Source organism: Papilio xuthus, unplaced genomic scaffold (genome assembly GCF_000836235.2).
Source record: "Papilio xuthus unplaced genomic scaffold, Pxut_1.1 DF825946.1, whole genome shotgun sequence".
NCBI lineage: Eukaryota > Metazoa > Arthropoda > Insecta > Lepidoptera > Papilionidae > Papilio > Papilio xuthus.
This window is the reverse complement of record NW_013532703.1, coordinates 3,438,730-3,455,569: the sequence shown is the minus strand read 5'-3', so window position 1 is coordinate 3,455,569 and position 16,840 is coordinate 3,438,730. Positions and strand designations below refer to the sequence as shown.

Here is a 16,840-nt window from a genome sequence, read left to right as displayed (position 1 = left end):
GGACGGTTTCGCATATAGTAAATAAATAGGATTTAAATCCTATTCTTTCTGTGATTAAACTAAATTTACGATGAAGTGACATCCGATTTGTATTATTTTCCGAAGTGTCACGTTGCATCCCTACATTCATCTAGTAAATCGAGAACAAGCATCTAATAAATTTTATCGTATAAGGAAAATGTTTTAATAATAACGTTAAGTAATTTTCCACTTCAGAAGATACTTATTGAATTTCCAGAATAAAATCATAGAAAATTATTTAAGTCTTTTGCCTGAATACTGTCAAGATGCAACAGATAAGATAAAACTGTTTATTGGAAACCTATAGATAAATACATCGTTAACGAAGATATTAATTAACTGAGAGAAGGTTAAAATAACTGTTGTGTCAAGGCTAACAGCTCGATTATACAAGAATTACATTACGAACAGTTATTTTACAGAAAACATACGCGAATGAAATAAATCCGCACGATTAGTTCAAAAAATCAATCGATAAAGTTTTTTTTTAATTTACTCTAATACAAGTATATGTAAATATATATAAAAAACCAGCACTCTATGCTAGATTTATAGTAATTAGTTATAAGCAGTCGCGCGTGACTTGGTCCGCGCGGAATTAAAAGTTTTTAGTCGCTTATGTGTTCTAGACTATGCTCTAGATTTCAGCAAAATTTCATCAATATCCATTGAGCTGTACCGCAGATATCTTCTAACAAAAATTCATTCATACATCCATCCATCAAAACTTTCGCATTTATAATGTAAGTAAGATATAAATTTTAAAACACAAATCTAATCAATAATTACTTATTTAATATAGAACATTACTAATAATAATTTTAATCATTCTGGAATAAATAGTGAAATAAATTATATTTAATTTTTAACACATTACTACGCATGCAGAATAACATGAAAATCGTATTAATTAGAACGCCATCTAACGTCCACGTTAAAAAGGTGCAGACAATATTGCTTTAGCATTATAGGAAAATGGAGAAGTTTAGTGAAGGGATGAAGATTAATTTGATTGGGATTACAGAAACTATTGGGACAGATAAAGCATCAGCTGCTTAAATGAAACACATTTTTTAAAAATAGAAGATATTAAATATTTGGTTTTTAAACTTAACTAAGTTTTAATTAATCTATGCAATAAATAATTTTATGTACAAAAACTAAAGTACAGAAATGTACAATTGTACGCAGTACAACTTTGAAGTTTAAATTTGCTCCAATTAGCAAAAAACAATATACTTTTAGGGTATTTACGAATACAAGCAACTGCTGAAAATGAGTCTATTAAAAATTACTTGGAATTTTGAAGCAGTATACCTAAATTATAATAATAATAATACTTTTTTTAACTTTTTTACCAATTAATCAAATTTTTACATAATTTCCATAAGGCGTACTTATCGTCTGAGGTCCAGCGACGTAGGGTTCGTAGACAACATCGATTTGTTTCGTATCTGACGGACTTTGAGTTCCTTCTCTGCTCCACGACGCTGCAAATAAAAAAAACATTACAGCGCCCTCTATTTTACAACTAATAGATTGATGTGAACAAAACTGTAGTTTTCTATTTCCTATGCTTAATAAAAGATGGCGCTATAAGAAATTTGTAACCCAATTTGCAGATTTCAAGATGCAGGACTTTATTTCACATACGTAATATGTGACAGCTTTAGACATTCGCAGTTGTACAACTAGACAAAAGATGGCGTTGTTATAAAATTTCGTAATAAGCCTAGCAAATCATTTGACGAGACTAAACTTATGAATCTGAACCACTAGATGGCGTTATTTTAATATAAAAATTCCTTACAAAAAGGTATGTGTTCATCAGGGCCGGTATGTCCATGTTGACCATTGTGGATATGCAGATGTATTTCCTTCTGTGGCGCGTGAGGCGAAGGCTCCCAGCCGCTGGAGTGGTGTCCCTTATGACCGAACAGAGCCCCAATCTGAAATGTCAAAAGATTACATCCATTATTTCCTTATCCATGGTAGTTCTAAAAAAAGCTGCTATACGGACCCATTATTTATAATACGCAAATAGAAATTATAGTATTATTTTTCTTTCTAAGTAAAAGAATGTGACATAGAAACAGGCCAATTATGAAATGAGAATGTATCAAGTTACAACTACGCACACCTTTCACTTCAATAAATCTGCGTCCTTATACCGTAGGTTACCACTGTTATAGCAATCTTATAAGAACATCATCTCTCTTATTTTCATTAAAAAAAGGAGACAACATTACGTTTGTAATTCAACAGTTAGAATTTTGAGGTCAATATCACTGCGTTCATTCTAATAAATTGTATTCACCAAATAGTATCTTAACCTTGAAGGTTTTACGTCAAACGTCACCGTTTTTTATCTTTTTTTCACCAAAGAATGTAACATCTTACATCCTTGTCTGCACAGCCCTATAGAAAGTTACTTTCACTCAATCAGCATACATCGACCGTAGTGACGTCATTTAACCAATACGGCTATTCTGACGACAATAGAATTTATTTTACCGTAACTTTGGATTACAACTAAGCCAATGCTAGTTGCATAGAGCTTCAAATATAATAGTAGTTATAGACCGGACATTACAAGAAATTTCTTTCGATCGTTGAAATTTTATCATATTGAATTGTACGTGGTATAACTTTGTCATCGTATGTTTTGGTTCGTAATGTCCTGTCTATATGTGTATTATGTTAAATGTCTGAGTATTTACTATATCGATCCATTTACAATTAAATAACAATCAAGCACTAGTTTCTTTAGTAATAAACATTTGTAAGTTTTATAAGAAAGCAAAAAAGAACATTAGTAAAGAAATTGTATATCAAATCTAGTTTATAGCGTTTCTAGTCATACGAACTAAGTATCTTTGCTAACGGTAATAAAAGAAAGAATGACTGTTCTGTATTATTCTAATTGGAGTTACCATAGTTACAATGGTACATTTAAACATTAAAGACGACGGAAAATGTGAGGTTGGAAAGAGCGTTTGGATTAGGATGACTTTTGGAATATTATATTATATAATAAAAAGATAAAATGAAAATATAAACTAGAATTATTAGAAATAAAGAGAAAAGCACGCGCTGTTACAGAATATATTTACAACTGATGGTTTTAAATATAGAGAAAAAGGAAGAAAAAACATATAAAGTTCTAAATACAAAAATATAATAATTATGAATAAAAACGTGTAAAAAGGTTCCGTATCTGTCGGTAACAAACATTAAATAAAAATCTAGATGATGTCAACTTAGTATACCTTTACAGCACCGGCGATGAGCAGAAGCTTCAAAATGATTAGTGTGACGCCGAGTGTCTTGATGCCTACAAGCGCGGCTACCACGGCCCAGGTCGCCGCCGCGCCCATCTGGAACACCAGCGGTATCAAAGCGGCTGCCATTTTCTTGAACGGCCGCCCGAACGTGCGCCCTGCTATTAATACAACTTTATTTTTTTTTACTGTAACCATAGTCTATATGTATACAATAATTTATATATTATATTTTTATCTATATTTTCCAAACAGAATGAGTGGATGAAAACTTTTATGGACAGACAGTTCCGCCTAACAATTACGCACAATCTAGGATTGCAGAGTGGTACTTTTTGATTCTAAACCCAGTCCATAAACTTTTGTATTGCATGATCAAACTTTGATCAACCTTGAAAATTTTATCTTACTAATATTATAAATGCGAATGTTTGAATGAATGGATGTTTTTTAGAACGTATCTACAGAATGGCTGCATATATCTTGCTAAAGTTTGGCATAGATGTGGCATATAGTCTGTAAGAAAAAAATGTCTCGTAGTTAATTACATTAATCCCGCGCGCAGCGCCGCTGGCGACAGCTAGTGATATAATATAATATTTATTCTCCTTGACCTACGTCATGTGGTCTACCTTCAACTTACATTGTTTTTTTTATATTATAAAGATGTTTTGTATGCACACGATTAAGTTATCAAATATACAGGGCGCGTACGAGTTAATTTTTTTTTATTATATCTATGATAGCTAAAAATGAAAACACGAAACTAGTTAACCTCGATGCGTTGTGAAATCGCATCCTAATGTGTGACGAACAACCAGCATCGGAACAGACCCACTTCCGAAGTTTTTGCGAGAAACAAACAAGTTATTCGCTGACATTACTGAGGCTTATACTCCTCATATCATTGTATCATGACTGCATGTAAACATTGTATGAGAAATGAACATTACACTTACCGTTGGCTCCTGAGACCAAAATCTCCATATACATATCATCCATGTCATTATCGTTGACAGCACAGAGATAACCATATATTTTAAACGGGGATTTTGGTCTCTGAAACCCGCGGTTAAAGATTTTTTATGAACGCTGCGACTTCATAGAATATACGTAGTATTTAAAACATATAAAACTAGCTTTAATTTTGAATCGAATTTAAAAATCATAATTAGTAGGCTATGTGTTCTTCTAGGCTATGTTCTACACTAATGCCAAATTTCAGTGACATCCATGCAGCCGTTCTTGAAATACTTCGAACAAACATCCAATCCATACATCTAACCATTTACATTTATAATATTAGTAAGATAGATATTAGTTTAAATAAATTCTAACGTATCAATTTTGATTGATTAGAGAGTATATAACTATATCATGTGCTTTTTACTTTCTATATTTCTATATTTTTATATAGATTGAATTTCATTAGTCATAGGTTAAGATTAAGTTACGATGATATTAAATTATTTTTTGAAAATCGAACCAATCTTTGTTGCTTATTTATTGCATAAAACCGTCCCAAGATAGAGATGACTGAAACAAGACCTTTTATCACAAGATAGAAACATGAATTATGTGTCTAATATGAATTACCGCTATTCCTTCCGTTACTTACAAGACCATAAATCATTTTGTAACGGTCAACCGTTATTTTCTGAGACCAAAATCTCTGTATAAATCATATCGTCATCCCTGTCAGATTATTTGACAAAACTGAGATAACAATATGATTTAAACGGGGATATTTGATTTAGAAACTGAAGGTAAATCTATTAACATTCGTCAGCTAATTTATTAAAGTTAACTATTAATAATGATTATCATAGAGTGTGTCGGTATTTTTATTTTATTTAGCCATTTAAATTAAAAAAAAACATGGCAATAACGCACTTGAAGCGGACAAGTAAATTAAACAATATCTCGTAAGTTATGCGCAATTTGTACACCGGACACGGGAAATGTTGCGAAAACCGCAGACCGCGTGCGTCCTCGATTTCTTTACTTCCAAATTGTATTATTTAAATTCTAGAAGTGATAAACATCTTAGTTCTTTTTAAGACAATAGTTATGAAAATAACACAAAAAAGTCTGACTTAGAAGCTAAACATTTCAAAGGAAATTGCTGTAAATGTTATTTGACAGTGACAATGCATATTGTTTTTCATTCTATGATTAAAAATTTACAAGACGTGAGACTGAGAATTTTCAAATTTAATGACAGTCAGAGCAGTTTACTGACGAAGACTGAACCCTTATATCTGTACAATATCTATATAACAGATAAAAAATATTGTATGTATTCCCGTATGACAGTAATATCATATTTACAAAACTAAACATTGTTTATACAGTATAAAAATAAATAAGAAATAAAGTAAAAATCAAACTTAACTATCGCGAAGTAAGATACTAACTTCGATTCGGATCGATTTCTCCTCATTTTCCGGTAATTGTTTCGTTGTTTGCATTCCTAATTACCTTTCTGTAACAGCTGATATTCTACATGACCTCGGTATTTTATTTTAGAAATGACTATAGCAGGAAAATCAGGAATTATTTCGCTAACATTTTAAGAAACAAACAATTTCTGCATAATAATTTCAAGAGTACTACGATTAATATGAACATATTTTCACGTCAAAATTAACTTTAGTTTAAAATTTGTAAAATTATCTTACATTTTCAACTATACTATTCATTAAATTTATGCAAAAACTCAAGAAATTTTTATCCCTCATTGTTCATGATAATAGTTGGATAATCCGTTAGAAATTTTTCGAGAGTTCTAAAAAATACATTTAAATTTACCTTTATTTTTTACATTCGGAAGTGTTTAGGAAACTGATGGAACGTACCTACAATGTTATAGATATTTGCTTTAGTTACAATTCAAATTGAAATATATGGAGCCCAGAATTTTATGTTGCTGATTACAGCCAAGAGAAAGTAATATGATTGGTACAAGTGATAACGTTAATAAACGTGCCATAACAATTACGTTTGAAAATCACGTAAGTTATTTAGAAAATGAACTTACGAGAATGTTAATTGCTTTTTATGCTTTCTAAAGTTAATAAAAATACTTAATATTGGAATATCGCATCTATAACTTTTTAAACATATTAAAATATTAGTATTATAGATTTTTGTTATTCTTGGGTTTTGGCAAAAATGCGATTTACGAACATAGTCTAATGGCGGCATTCAAACCCGACACCATATATCAAAAAGTTATAGTAAGTATAGTCTAGTTGTACGTGTTGTTACTAGTCAAATTAGTCAATAAGTCTTTAAGATTTAAGAATCAAGACACTCAACGACTTCACACCGCACCAAACTTTTCTTGTCCTACCTTTTTTTAAACTGTTAACGCATTCGGATTTCGAACAAATAATTGTTTATTTATTGAATAACTAGCTGTCGCCCACGAATCCGTCTACGCGAATTTCGGCGAGATCAGTTATTCCGGACAGGATATACCTATTTACCTTCTATATCTTGGAAACATTTAAACTTTTGCATTCATAATATTAGTAAGATAGTCTTCAGTAAATAACATCCTTTGACCAATAGAAAAAGGATAAAGCAATAGGAAAAATGACATACCAATAGAATTATCTGATGTAATTGCACGCTGCTCCACATTTTTGTTAGGAAAATATTCACTTTGGTTTGCTGTAGAAATGTTACTATTAACAATTAAATTATTATCATTTTTATTTATGTTATTAAAACTAATTTGTGTGTCACTAATGCTATTAACTTTTGCCCCGTAACCGGGTCGCGTGTTGGAAATTAAAAACAAACACACGAAAGTCAAATAAATATTTGTTCGTCCTGTTTTATTAATTAGCAATATGTGAAAACAAGGTATAAACCACTTTATTATTTCTTTTAAATCCATCATTTTATTTATTTCACTATACTTTTAAATATTAATCACAATTTTTTAAATGTGAACGTACGTCATCTCTCTTCGAACGTTACCACAAAACTGACGTGAAGATGGCGGTAAATGGCTGCCGTGCCATTTCTTCTTTCTCTCGTACTCAGACCTGTGTTCAATTCAGGCAATAACTTTCGCTTTTCATTGATATTCGTGTTCCGTTTACGCGCGCTTTAAGCTAATTCACGTAAAGATGTTTAAAATGACTTCTTTGTAACTATTTGGCTTTTCAAAAATAGGAAAATTAGGAAAGTCTCCACTTACAAAACACAATATGTATGCAAATCGATTCTACAAGATGTTCATGCTAAGAATTGTAGAAAAGTTATTTGTATTGTTTTGAAAACAAAAATCGTTCATTTAAATTTCAAATGCATTTCTATTTCTAAGGACTTTTGTTCTCTAATTTTTTTTTAAGCGTATGAATGATGATTATTTTTTGTCTATAGTTTTCGGCAGTGTAAATCCACGTTTAAATGTACACACGCAACTGATTAAAGGTTAACGCGCGTTTGTCAACTCGTCCAATTTAAATCGCAGCTGCGACGCGACGCAAATTACGTCAGAGAACAATGGAGCTAGTTAACGGAAAGTAAAACTAACCGCTGCATCTTACTGTTAGATAAATCAATTTAGAAATAACTTAATTTTTATCTAACGTCCTTAAGAATTTTACGCTGCTGAAACAATAGATATTCTTGGCGGACGAAGTCGCGGGCGACTGTTAATCTTATTAATATTATAAATGCTAATGTTTAGATGGATGGATGTTTGAATGTAACTCTAGAACGGCTGAAAGGATCTCGATGAAATTTGGCATACATATAGAACATACTCTAGAACAGATGGGATACTCATTATGTTTTTTTTTTAATACGGCGCGTACGGAGTCACGGGCGACAGCTAGTGTAATAATAAAATAGGTTAATAAAACAAAACAATTACATATAACATATTTATTTTACATTTATTCACGAATAAACAACGTGAAAGTTACAAATAGTTTATAACTATTCTAGAAACAGGTGCTATTTATTTCAATGTGATATCACTACGTCATTGATTAATATAAGTGATTTATGACGACATCAAAGTTTCCGAAGAGCACATTTAAAAATGGCTAGAAATTAGACTAGATTTTAATGTCTACGTCACTTTTAAAAGTGATACAATAATTATTCATATCGTTATTATTTTTATATGATTATATACTTTTTTTTATTATTAGCAAAGGAACTTGTAAAGCATTCTTTATAATTATAATTTTACATTGATATTAAGAAAAGTACCCAACAGAGTTGGCACGTCAGAAACAAGTGTACTGTTCTGAATTACGTGCCAATTTAAATATCTAGTACTGTACATTTCATTAAGCAAAATTTTTGATTAAGAAGTTTTTAAAAGGAAATATAATTGTTTGCGTAAATGCATACACATAAAATTTGATATATTTCTAATTAGAATAATTTATAATAAATAGACATTTATACATATAATTTTACATTAAAAGCATTAGCGGAATAACAAGTTTAATGTGTTTTTGTGAGGGAATAAAAATAATAAAACATGAAGGACAGGAAAACATGCGTACACAATAACATGATACTTAGTAGCTGATTTCGAATCTACACTAAGACAATGTGCTTAATAAATTGTGTGCCTGAATGTACAAGCTATGACGTCATAGTGCTAAGATTCGATCGCTGTTGATGCTACTATTTTGTGTGCTTTGACGAACTATGACGTCATATTCATATTATTTTGCAGTGATTTGGAATGAAATAAAATAGCAGGGTCCCGAAACACCTTACAAATATAATAAATATGAATAAATTATGCAGTTACATCTGCTGCGTGGAGTTTCCATTCCAAGTGTTGTTGTCGTCATCGTTGTTGGCGTCGCCGGCGAGACGGTGTATGTTGCCGCGGCGACGAACGCTGGGCACGTGCGGGGGTTGCGGGGGTGCGGGCGCGGCGGGGCTGGGTGCGGGGGAGGCGCGGGCGCGGGCGCGTGCGGGCGGCGGGGTGGCGGGGGCGATGCGGGCGCGCAGCCACGCGTACAACTGCTGCGATGGCTCCAGTATCAGCGATGTGAACAGTTGCGTCAAGAATGCTGTACAAATGATAAATTTTCTTATTATATACATACAGTCAATTTAATATATGTTACATAATTAAAAAGTGACAGATATTATTGTAATTATCATATTTCTAATTATTAATGTAATTGGAAATCTTAAAATATGAGTGAGATATATTCCATCTACATAACAAGTTACTCCTACTAAATATTAATTTCAAGGAAGAAAATTATTGAATAATCCATAAAATTAATATTAAAAATCTTTATTTAAACACACTAAATTCACAGTATTCAATGTTGCCTTAACTCCTTAACTAGTAAAACTATATGTAAGAAGACTACCTTAACATGAAATAACACAATTCTTTGGGTAAAATAATAGATTCAATTAAGTTATGAATAAACAATGACGAGTTTTATTTTCCTTAAAAAAAAAAACAATTGTCAAATTTACAGATCTCCCACATCTTTTTCATATAATATGTTGGCGAACGAGCAATTGGCCTCCTGTATTCATCGAAATAGTGAAGCAATAGCTGCCTATAGACATCCGCAATTGCAACTGCGTTCCCTAACTTTAATCGACGGAGGAGTGGACGCACAGAGAGATGATATTTCCCCTTTCAAGTCCTCCTCCGTAAAATCCATTTCATTTCCAAAACTTTTCTTATAAGGGGACTAAAGTCACTTACAGATAATGTTAGAGAATGTAGAAGGCGTGGCGATGGTGGCTGGCACGCGACGAGGCAGCACGAGCAGCGCGGCGGAGGGCGCGAGCCGCAGCTGACGCAGCGTGGACCCCTCCTCTGTCAATTCCTGACGTGGGAACGCCGTCCACAGGGAGAACTCCGACTGACGCAACTAATGAATGCAAAAAAATCATTAAAAAATCTAAAAAGGAAGTCTTAACACAATTAAGACTATGAACTTTACTGTGATTATTTTAAAAATAAAAAAAAATCCAAGATAATTTGCCTCTGTATAAAGGCCGCTAATACAAATTATGTTGGATAAAAAAATTAAATATTTTTATCATCGCCTTTATATGGGTATCAAATGAAATGGTATAACTAGTACACTATATTGATACTATCTAAAACATATTACTTGTAAATTGGTGGCGACATATCGCCGGAGCTCGAGCAGCGTAGTGTCGACATCAAAGTGCGCTGTGTGCGCGTTGCCGTCCGCCATCTTGAACTGCACGCGCGCACGTGACCCGCCATCGCCTACGGCTTATAGATAAATTAAATTACACAATGACCTGGTAGTAAATTGACGAAAGTTCACAAATGTTATTGTTCCATATTTAAAGGATTATCTAATTAATATAAAAGATTAACGATAAAAACTAAAAACGTTAACCTACACGCGGCCTCGAATCGATGTAAATCGATGTAACTTGAAACTATCTGACTGAATGGTTAAAATAAAAAAAATCGAAATTGCATTGACGCGCCTGTCATAAAGTTGTTAGCAATTCGTAAAATGTGATATATTGCTTTTATTAGTTTAAAAGGCACTAACTAGAGGTCGGGGGCGGGGGCTGCGAGGTGTGCGGCGGCTGCGGGGCCTGCGGGGACGGCTGGTCGCGAGCGCGCCTCTCCGCACGATCCTGTGCTATCTGCTCCAGAATACGCTGTCGAGCTAGATTGTTCTCCAGCTTCTCACGTTTACGCTCCTCCTAAACATTCATCAAGTATTCATTTGTTAAGGTTAAAACTATATTCAGAAAAAAAACATCACTTTTACTCTTATATCAGTGTCAAAGTACCTGCAATTGTTTCAGTTCTTGATCTGCCTGCCATTTCTTCAGCTCAGCCACGCCCTGGCCGAGTGCGCGACGTTCCAACTCTTTCTGCTTCTCCAACTATAATGTCATATAACTTAATTAACACTTATAACTTAATTATCAAAAGCTATGTTCATCAATAATCACCTCGGTGTTCCCGCTGCTTGTTTGCCTCTCCTTTGTATAAAAAAAAAACAATAATCGTTAATTATTAAACTAACAAGCAGTTAGTTTGACGCCTGGATCACAAAGAAATGTACATAGAAACATAAATATATATACAACATTAGCCTCTTATTAGATAGCATCCTAATACAGGAAATCACATACAGCAGCAGACAAGTGCCAGAATAGTCAGAGAAGATCTCTAACTACCTTATATGGGTTAAATGCATGAATATTATTATAAATATGTCACATAACTACCTCTTTCTCTTTTTCCAATTTCTCCTTCTTCACAGCCTCTATAAGCTCCTTGGCTCGCTCCACTTTCTCGTCAGAACTGGCAGGACTCACTGGGGTTGGGGCGGGAGTTTCCTGTTGTATATTAAAGTCTCAACATAATGCATAGAATAACCTAATAGTAGTTTTTTGTAGGCTAATAAATCTATGCATACAATATTTCCATGACTGTGTGAATATAAATTGAACAAAACCTTACTCTTTCTAATTATTCAAACTGCTTGACAGCTAAAGTACATTTTAACATAGTAAAAAGTAAAAAAACACCACAATTGTAAATATTTAAATGAAAAACCAAAAACATTTTAATTACATTTCAAAGTATGCAGTACTCAACACAATGCTACAACCATTCAATGAAAAACCTTGCCTCACTCAAGAGAATTTTAAAAAATATACTTACAGGTTTGTTAGCAGTTGTATCTTTTGTGCTAGGTCCGGGCTCCTCTAGTTTTTCCTTAGGTTTCCTAACGCAGATGTCACCATCACACACCACCTCATACTCCTGACCTGAACGGGTCACCTCATGGAACTCAGTCTTGGGGATCTTTGCCGCTGGACCTGATGAAGTCTCTGGCAAAGACAATGTATGGATGTAAAAATAGAGATGTATTGGAAATGAAAATCTGTCTACACTCTTGAGTAATGGATTTGAGTTCAATGTATGCATTGCTACTATAATAAAATTAAATTTTGTAAAAAGAAACAAAGCTTCAATAGATATGCTAATATTAAACATTGTATAACAATCCGGAGCGTCGGAGGATCAATATGGAGCATCGGTGGCTCAGTGGTTTCAGCACTTGACTTGTAATCTGCAGGTCTTGGGTTCGAATCCCGCCATGTACCAATGTGTTTTTCGATTTACATATGTACATTAATCCGACGTTCTTACGGTGAAGGAAAACATCGTGATGCAACCTGCACATATCCGAGAAGAAATTCAAAGATATGTGTGAAGTCAACCAACCTGCACTTGGCTAGCGTGGTTGACTATGGCCTAGTCACCCTTAACTTAGGGTAGGCTCCGAGCCCCTCGGTGGGTATGTATAGAGAGCTGATGATGATGATAACAATCCCCTTATTTCTTTTCTTATCTTTTTTTTATTTGGTATCAGGGGGGGGGGAATCTACACAAAGGTACCCTGTCAGCGTCTTGGTCGGTCCGGAGATCTCCAAGTGAATGCACTAATCAAACTGACACTTGACTTGGTAATGAAAGTGCACCATTCACTCTAAAGGATTGTAACTATTAATGTCTAAAAGTATATAAGAATATGTGTAATTGCTTGTACATACCTGGTTCAGCATCAATTGATGATGCTGAAGTTGATGGTGTTGCTATTTTTGCCTCATAACTAGCGGTAGAGGATGGTCGCGTTGGTTGCGGCGTTGGTGCAGCTTCCGACTCATTTCCAGCATTACCCGCCTCTGCTTGTATCAAATTAGCTGTCTGTTGTTTCAGACTCTGTCCAGATGTAGACGGTTGGACATTTCCCTTCTTATCTTTGTCTGTTAGAGAGACAAGAAATTTTATATCAATATGGTTTGCAACATTTCAAAATTGGAACATTTAAAGTATAACTAGCAGCCATGGGCGTCGCTAGTATGTGATCTAGACCGGGTCTAGGTGGAGGCAAGAATGTGGTGTATTTTACATTTTTTCATTACATTAATAAGTATGCTAGATGTTCAACAAGTAAAGATCATATTTTGTTTTATACTTACTATGTTCTTCTATTATTCTATCTATCCTTGTGGCAAGGTTTTGGGCCTCAACCCCTGCGCAGACCACCTCCAATGGTGTTCCATTTCTATTGATGAAGAAAAGCGAAGGAACAGGCACAAACTGATCTGTTTTTTTAGTCAGGGTATTTATCTACCAGGATATATTGCTGCATGCATGCCAAACATAATATAACATAAAGCTATTAAGTTTCAATATATCTATAAAATCATTTTGCAATAAAATAAAAAGGATACAAATTTGTGCAAAATGTGTGTAATTTATTGATCCACTCTTCAACTTGATGGCAAGGAAGTTTTCAGAATTCGACAGTCTCTTCTCAACGGCTACATTGTCAATTGTTGAAGACATTTCTGCTGACTGTTCATTGTCACCTTATAGATCAAAATGTTTGTCCATTAGAATAAGTCAAGATTTAAAAAAACTAACACACTAATTTTTTCAAGTTAAATCTAAAAATACAACAACAGTAAATAACAATAAACATGTATAATTAAACAGGCGACTTTGGCAATCTCTTGTGTCGGAAGCCAAGATCTATTTTGGATTACTGCACCAGAGGAGTAAGTAAGTAAACATTATGTATTGAACAAATCTGTAACCTATTACAATGGGAAAGATATATTTTCGTATAATAAGATATATGCTATATTGGTTTTTATAATCTTTGTTAGACAAGGATAGATAGGAACAAAGGATATTGCAGTTTATAAAACTCTATTTTTGTTGTCACTAAATTTTTTAAGAATCACTCAGTACTTTATACTATACTATGTAACTAAAATAAAGTGTCGTATTTGTATATTTTATCAAATAGTTTCTGTACGAATTGGGCGGAGCTTACCTTTCGGCAAAACTAAGGTAGTGAATTATATCGTAATGTTAATAAGTAAAATTACCGAGGTATTAGAATTGTGTAATTGCATCATTAGAGTCCATGAGTACGACGAATATGTATAATTTAAACAACCTAATTAGATTTAAAGATGTTACAATTTTGATCAACTTCAAATTTAATTGATTTCATTAAATAAAGAATCAACGTCGATTATTTTAAGATTTTACATAAAATCTAACCGTACCTTCAACAAAAACGACGAAAATTGCATTTCGTTGTTTTGATAATGCAACCGCTTCGGCAATACTTCCCCCGTACCAATGCATAGTTAATACTATTTTTTTATTGTTTACTGGCACAGTTATAAACTATTTTTTAGATTTGTATTATATTTTACACAATTTCACAAATGTTGATATAGAACAAAAATAATACAATGAAGACATGACACAACAAATTTTGACAATACTGACGTGTTTGCCATTTTTTGATTCCATTTCATGTAATGTCACTTTTATTCGAAAAATGAATTTTCAGTATACCCCGTTGGTGTATTTGGTCCTGTAAGAATAACACACATTTAATTTTTCATTTATTTACTACTTTCAATGATAAATTATATTAATAATTGAAAAACTACGAACAAACGGATAAAATCTTTGACAAGACCAAAATAAATTCTATTATCAAACGCTTCTTGTCTTTGGTTACCTACATGTGACCTTGTAAGATTACTCAGTGAATGATAATATTAAACTTTGCGTTTTTACTATCCGTCACAAGATGTCGACAGTAGTCGAGAAATATAAAACTCGTATATTTTTTTAAGGAGACCATGGTACGTTATTCTACTTCAAATGTGTATCCTACATGATAATATGCCCAAAAACGATATTTCATATCATTTAGTGATCACTTATCGATAAACTTCTTTCAAATAATTATTGTATCAAACAAACGTTACAATATTAAAATAAATAAAAAGAAAATTGACAAACCAGAGAAGTAAAATTGAGTAGAAGAACAAATGGTAAACAAAATGTATATCGAACGAAAAGCAAGGGTAAGGCTACCTAAGTGCATTTATTCATTTTAGGCGAAAAATATATTTTTTTATTCTAACATTTACATCTATCTGTCTCCTTCGTAAACATATAGGTAAAACAACTGTCAACGCTTGGCACCGCCACAACTGCATACCTACTATAAAAATTGTGACATAGTCAAAATCATACGACATAAATCCTGAGCGAATAAAGCACTATTCTGTCCCACAATCATTACATTTAACGCAGGTGACGTTAAAAAATTTTGAGTACAACAAAATATGTACAATATCTCATATTACTAATCTATACGTGAAAAAATATATTTTCAAATTATATTTAACAAATTATAACATGTTAGAAATCTTCGTGTCACCTCACAAAGCACCGCTTTTAATTGTGTTTATATCATAGCTAAAGATATAAATAGATGGAGTGTTTATAAACATGAATATGTGTGCAATCCAAATAAGTACAAAAGAATACGCTTATACATATTAAAAAAATATTGTCCTGAATAAAATAAACACTTAAATTGTTAACTGGTTCATTTACAATGTTTATATATCGTCAAGATGATTTACACAAAAGAGGCTTAGTGCTTGTATAAATAGCCTACGCAGCAATTAACCAATTTGTATACGAAGATGTGCAGCTGACAACACTACGCTCGACTAACTTTACTTTATTGCTCTGGCAACATTTTAGTGTCTCTTTGAAAGTGGAAACGAAAATTGCGCCCTAAAACTGAAATGAGGCGCGAAATGCGGTGATGACGGATTCGCGCCTTTGCGAGAGCTAAAAATGAACACCGTTCGACGGCTGCCGTGCGGGGCAAATGGAAGAGTATTATTCTTTTATTGTCTATTTATAAGTTTGTGTAAGCCCACAGCTTGTACATATAATCACAGTTGAAAAACACTAATCATCAAGAAACAATATTTTGACAAAGTGATTCTAATAGTTATTTTTTATAGAAATTAAAGAAGATACAAACTATTGCTACGATCGAATCAGTTAAACCGTGGTTACAGCTTTAGTTAAAATTTTTCTCCAAGCTAAACTTTTACCTATCTCATATTATAAATACGAAAAGTTAGATGGATGGATATTTGTTAGAAGAACGCTTGGGATCTCGTTGAAATTTGACATAGATGTAGAACATAGTCTAGAAGAACACATAAATATATAAAGTCGATGGCGACACCTAATACTAAATATATGTAAAAGCTAGACACAGCTAGAAATGCTAGCGATTTTTTGTTTTAATATTAACATTAGCCACCGGAGCGTCGGTGGCTCAGGGATCAAGCACTTGACTTGCAATCTGCAGGTCCTGGGATCGAATCCCACCATGTACCAATGTGTTTTTTCGATTTCCGATTTACATATGTACATTTATCCGACGCTTTTACTGCGAAGGAAAACATCGTGATGCAACCTGTACATATCTGAGAAGAAATTCAAAGATATGTGTGAAAGTTGACTATGGCCTAATCACCCTTAACTTAGGGTATGCTCCGAGCCCCTCGGTGGGGACGTATAGTGAGCTGATGATGATTTGCCACCGAATATTTGAATCTAAATAAATGTAATTTATTTTTTTAAACGATAATGTTGT

At 33.2% G+C, this 16,840-nt stretch overlaps 2 protein-coding genes across 3 annotated transcripts; both read right to left on the bottom strand.

Annotated features, from left to right (window-relative positions):
• Positions 1 to 1,252: 1,252 nt before the first annotated feature.
• Positions 1,253 to 7,279, bottom strand: LOC106124162 (uncharacterized). The gene is made up of 4 exons (XM_013320633.1): positions 6,912 to 7,279; positions 3,291 to 3,460; positions 1,832 to 1,970; positions 1,253 to 1,511 (listed from the first exon to the last, which is right to left on the bottom strand). Exons 1-4 carry the CDS (start codon positions 7,210 to 7,212, stop codon positions 1,387 to 1,389), a joined length of 735 nt encoding a protein of 244 aa, XP_013176087.1. The 5' UTR covers positions 7,213 to 7,279; the 3' UTR covers positions 1,253 to 1,386.
• Positions 7,280 to 8,192: 913 nt separating this feature from the next.
• LOC106124674 (UBX domain-containing protein 4) lies at positions 8,193 to 14,687 on the bottom strand. 2 transcript variants are annotated; one of them, XM_013321581.1, is made up of 12 exons: positions 14,418 to 14,687; positions 13,572 to 13,709; positions 13,317 to 13,442; positions 12,888 to 13,100; positions 11,992 to 12,161; positions 11,553 to 11,663; positions 11,274 to 11,303; positions 11,109 to 11,204; positions 10,862 to 11,018; positions 10,442 to 10,569; positions 10,027 to 10,195; positions 8,193 to 9,364 (listed from the first exon to the last, which is right to left on the bottom strand). In XM_013321581.1, exons 1-12 carry the CDS (start codon positions 14,497 to 14,499, stop codon positions 9,093 to 9,095), a joined length of 1,692 nt encoding a protein of 563 aa, XP_013177035.1. In that variant the 5' UTR covers positions 14,500 to 14,687; the 3' UTR covers positions 8,193 to 9,092. The 2 variants fall into 2 exon arrangements, with proteins under 2 accessions (XP_013177035.1, XP_013177036.1); XM_013321582.1 differs by lacking the exon at positions 11,274 to 11,303 and having other exon boundaries at positions 14,418 to 14,672.
• Positions 14,688 to 16,840: the final 2,153 nt, after the last annotated feature.